Raw genomic sequence first — 5,000 nt, forward strand, 5'->3', positions numbered from 1 at the left:
TTCTGAGCAAAACCGACAATGAGATCCCAACAGAAGACCTTTCCCGTACGAGGCGAAAGAACGCTCTGACGGATCCCAGAAACGCCGGTTCTTTTATAGGCGAAGCAAGTAAGTCTCCGCTCGACACACTACGATTGACTGACCTCATCCTTGCTTCGTTGACCAGGGAAGGTCAAGGGCAGGCTGCGAAAGAGAGAAAATACTGCTTATTTCAGGGCATATATGGTCGACATTACAAAGGAAGAATTGTGCTGTTTATTTAAGGTTAAAGTTAAAATGCCATTGATTGTGGGGTAAGGTGCATATGCCTATTCACTGATTGCAAAGAGTAATGAGACTATATATATATGTGTATATATATATACATACATACATACATATATATATATATATATATATATATATATATATATATATATATATATATATATATACATACATACATACATACATATATATGTGTATATATATATACATACATACATACATATATATATATATATATATATATATATATATATATATATATATATATATATATATATATGAATAAATAAACACATACACACACATATATACATATATTTGTGTGCGTAATATACATACATATATATATATATATATATATATATATATATATATATATATATATATTTCCGTCATTTCCGTCAAGAGAGAGAGAAACTATAATAACCTTTTTCTAAGGCCCTATCACGTTACCAGTTTTCCGTCATTTTTTGCATTTCGGTATGAACGTCCCGCATGCAAATGGTCTCAGCCTGTCACTACCAGGTTAGCAAACATAGAGCCCGTGTGAGCAAGCATGGCGCCATCTGAGTAAGGTCCCGGGAATCACACGAGCATTCTCATACACCGCATTATTTTAAAGAAATATAGTTATGTAAAGGAGACTACTATACTGTATGTGGAAATATTTTCGAATATTAGCTCATATTTAGATTAACTTTTACCTCATTTATCAGATTTTTTTTTTTTCCAAATTTCCTAATCATTCATATCACAAGTTCAGGACGGAAATGGTCGCTTTCGTCTTCGTCTGGGAGGCATTCGACATGCATGCGACCCATGCACAAAAACAAATTCACCCGGAGACATATAAAATTAAGGAAAAGGTATTTGTGTGATAAGGCCTTTACACAAAACTTTGGTGACCAGTGTCTAAAGAGATGCCGATTTTTTGCCAATTTCGATTCAAGTGTAATATCAGACATGTAGCTCGGAATTCACACCTGCAGAACAGTCCCGTTGGAATGTCTGATATACAAAGAGAATTACTGTAATATACAAAGCAATTGGTATCCGTTTTATAGTTGTAACAATAGCGCATAAAGCAAATACTTATATTATAAGGATGGTATTAAAGTGAAAGGAAGAACAGATTAAGTGTATCCATGCTGTATGTTGAATTTCTTTATTTTTCATTAATCCTATACAGCTGTATACTGTAGATTGTAGTAGCTTTCTTCCTTCTTGCTCTCAGAAGTTACCGATCTCCTATTGATCCTTTTTCTTGGACTTTTTCTTCCCAGGAACGTATATATTTAAACTGATATGTAAGATGTATTCTGTTATGTAGTGTACTTGGAATCACGGGAATTAGACAACTTTTGAAGGGAATATAGTGTTTTAATAACATATCGGTCTACACAGCAGAGAGGTATCTTCACTGTCGCACCATAAGGATTTTAGACACAAGTATCACAAAAAAGGTTCCTTATATTCTCCTGTTGTGTTCTTCCTCCTCTGTTCTCTGCCCCCTCGCTTTGTTTTCATCGTTCTTCATCCTTCTCGATGTTTATCGCTCTCCCCCATCTCCTTCTTCCTCCCCAAAGGCTCCCTGGTTGCCGTCCGCCGCCATCCCGTCGTGGTTCACGGGCACGGCGTTCGACTCCAGCACCCGGTAGCCGTCCTCGTCGGCCACGTACTGGACGTGGAACTCCTCGCCTTCGGGGGACGTCCAGCTGTTGGGGGATATGGAGATGGTGAAACGTTGGATTAGATCTGTGCCTTGTTATCACAATAGACTTATCCATGATTAAATGCCGGATTGTTGTTAGATATGCCATTCTATGGAATTTATATCAAACTTCTAGAGTAATTAAATTGATATGCTACATTTACAGTCCATACACCCATTTCAGTACGTATATCAAAGCTGAAAATAAGATGAAAATAGAATTTCCTCTTCACAACATCCTATCTGAAGTCACGCTGACCTGTATGACCCTTCCACGTGCTCCCCGGCGTCTCCCTCCTGCTGGTGCTGGTGATCCTCGCCCTCGAAGTCCAGGACGTCTGGCCGAGCTGTCACCAGGACGGCCGCGACCAGGAGTACAAATAGTGTCTACAAGGAACACATACATTGGTCACATATACCGTTTGTCGCATAAATAGTAATGTTTCGAAATTATTCAATGTTTCATGGATTTCCAGGAAAGTGAAGAATAACAATGTTAAATTTTAGTGATATGAATAACCAAATAAAAGCACAAACCATAGATCTCATCGTGAGGTAGTTTCCCGAGGTCCTCCCCGTGTCAGACGGAGCAATGTACTGATAAACACCTCCCTCGTAGCAGGTCTCTTATACCAGCCGATGAAGGGGGTCTCTGCCCAAGCCACAGCGATGCACTAACCTCCTCTGTCTTCGGCTCGTTGGCCAGGGGAAGGTCAGGCTGTGGGGCGGGGGGGGGGGGGGGGCAAAGAAATGGCGTTGTTGAATTAGGACAAATAACCCACGGGGGGAAGGTCGTAAAACCAGGGGGCGAAATGGAGAGTGCTTTACCGTGTCCAAGGTGCGGTCGGGTCGGGTCGCGTGGAACGTCCTTCCGAAATGGGGGCTTTTTGCATTCGTTTTTCTTGGTTTTCTTTGTATGTGAAGTTCTTTTTTGCTTTCTTTGTCTATTTTTTTCTCGTCTTTCGCGGACAACACACAGCGCTTACGTGTGCGTATGTGAATGTGTATATTTATGTGTGTGTGTGTGTGTCTTTCAGTATTTTTAGATGTGGGAATATATAAACATCATATTACTGTCTACCTATAAACCAAAGGCCTCTTTAACCAATATAAATTGATTAATAAATAAAAAAAGAAAGAAAATCATATATAATACAAAGTTGAACTCACTGCATTAATAATGCAGTGAGTCAAACTTTACACCAACCTATCACATGTGTGCTCAAACTGATTTTTATTTGCATTAAACTGCAGGACCCTAATATTGTTCGCAATAAGTGGGAAAAAGGTTAGATCTGGACAAATGTTATAAAGAGTATGGAACTATATCCGAAATAGAGAAATGTCAATATGATTATAATACCTTTTGATGCGCAATGGGTTTTCAATGGGAGTATACGAGCCTTACCCACACTTCTGCACATTTTCTTCGTATTTCTATTTTTCCATCTTGTAAAACCATAATTTCCAGCATTTTATATATATAACATTCTAAATGTTAATTTCTCTAACAATGTTCCTGTCTCTCTCTCTCTCTCTCTCTCTCTCTCTCTCTCTCTCTCTCTCTCTCTCTCTCTCTCTCTATCTATCTATCTATCTATCTATCTATCTATCTCTCTCTCTATGTTAATGGAGAGAAAGATGGCACGATTACATAAATGTGTGTTCGTATGTGTGTGGTAAAATCTATAAAACGAAATGTTTATATATACATATATACATAAATACATACATATATATATATATATATATATATATATATATATATATATATATATATATATATATATATATATATATATATATATATGTAGATATGTAAATAGATAGATAGATAAACATATAGATAGACGGATAGACAGATATACTTAGATAGATATACGTAGATAGATAGATATATCTATAGATTGCTATGTGGGTAGATAGATACAATTAGACAGATAGATATATACATTGGTAGATCGACACAAATAAATAGACAGATAGATCGACAGAAACAAACTGATAGATTAATAGATTAATGCTTTCATGCAATAACTGATCATTTTCCATAGTTACCATAATTAATAATAGTGAAGAAGAAAATCGCAATCCCATCAAGTGAATAGAAAGAATTATGCATAATCTAGCCTAGAATAAAATTGATTGCATGTTGACTTTATTTCAAGCTTAAGAGCTTCCCCGGAGTCTGTCCGCCCGCCCGGCCGCCCGCCGCTTTTGCCGCGGAGCACGGCTCCGAGACAGCATCGCACTGGCGGGCAGCCCGAAACTGTTTATTTTTTCCTTGTGTCTCATATATGTGACACCCGGGACGAATGGGTTAAATTACGTATTTCCGTAGCATTTCTGTTGACAGAATATAACATTTTGGTCATCGGATCAGATAGGTGGCGCTTATATGACGTTGAACAGTATTGACTACAAAGTTAAACATATACTAAAGTCAACGGCAAAATACCAGTGATATTCTGTCATTAGAAAAAGGCTTTACGTAATTGAAATCACTAAGTAAGTATTATCATTTTTATTTGAAAGGATTTATATGAGAAGTTGGGCTTTAAAAAATGCTGCGGAGAAAAAGAAAATTTAATTTCACTGGAAATTAAAAGCATAAATGAATGACTTTAAAGATGCTAACTAAGTGAATATGTAAAACACACAAAATTATTTAGGTTTGATTCAATACACACTTTATACAAAAACCCTGGATCTAATTTTTTCTTTTTTTATCCCGATATAAATTTAGGATTTTCACCTTCAGAACAGTTCCGTTAAATGTTTGGTACGTAACTTGGACTACGGTGAGGTAGGAAATAGTAGATATACATTATGCATTACAGTGAACTGGACACAAATCATATCTATAGTAAGATTGGAGTTAAAGTGAAGTGGACAAGGATCAAATCCTATTTCTGTTTTTCATTTGTTTCCTCCATCTTCTCTTCCTCCGCCTCCCCCTCCCCTCCTTCACCTATTATGACACTTTGACATTTTATCGATATAGTGATACAAGCACGAGACT

At 37.0% G+C, this 5,000-nt stretch overlaps 1 protein-coding gene across 1 annotated transcript; it reads right to left on the reverse strand.

Moving 5' to 3' along the window:
- Positions 1–1,640: 1,640 nt before the first annotated feature.
- LOC113829913 (uncharacterized) lies at positions 1,641–2,598 on the reverse strand. The gene is made up of 3 exons (XM_027383094.2): positions 2,516–2,598; positions 2,238–2,365; positions 1,641–1,982 (listed from the first exon to the last, which is right to left on the reverse strand). Exons 1-3 carry the CDS (start codon positions 2,525–2,527, stop codon positions 1,817–1,819), a joined length of 306 nt encoding a protein of 101 aa, XP_027238895.2. The 5' UTR covers positions 2,528–2,598; the 3' UTR covers positions 1,641–1,816.
- Positions 2,599–5,000: the final 2,402 nt, after the last annotated feature.

Source organism: Penaeus vannamei, chromosome 12 (assembly GCF_042767895.1).
Source record: "Penaeus vannamei isolate JL-2024 chromosome 12, ASM4276789v1, whole genome shotgun sequence".
NCBI lineage: Eukaryota > Metazoa > Arthropoda > Malacostraca > Decapoda > Penaeidae > Penaeus > Penaeus vannamei.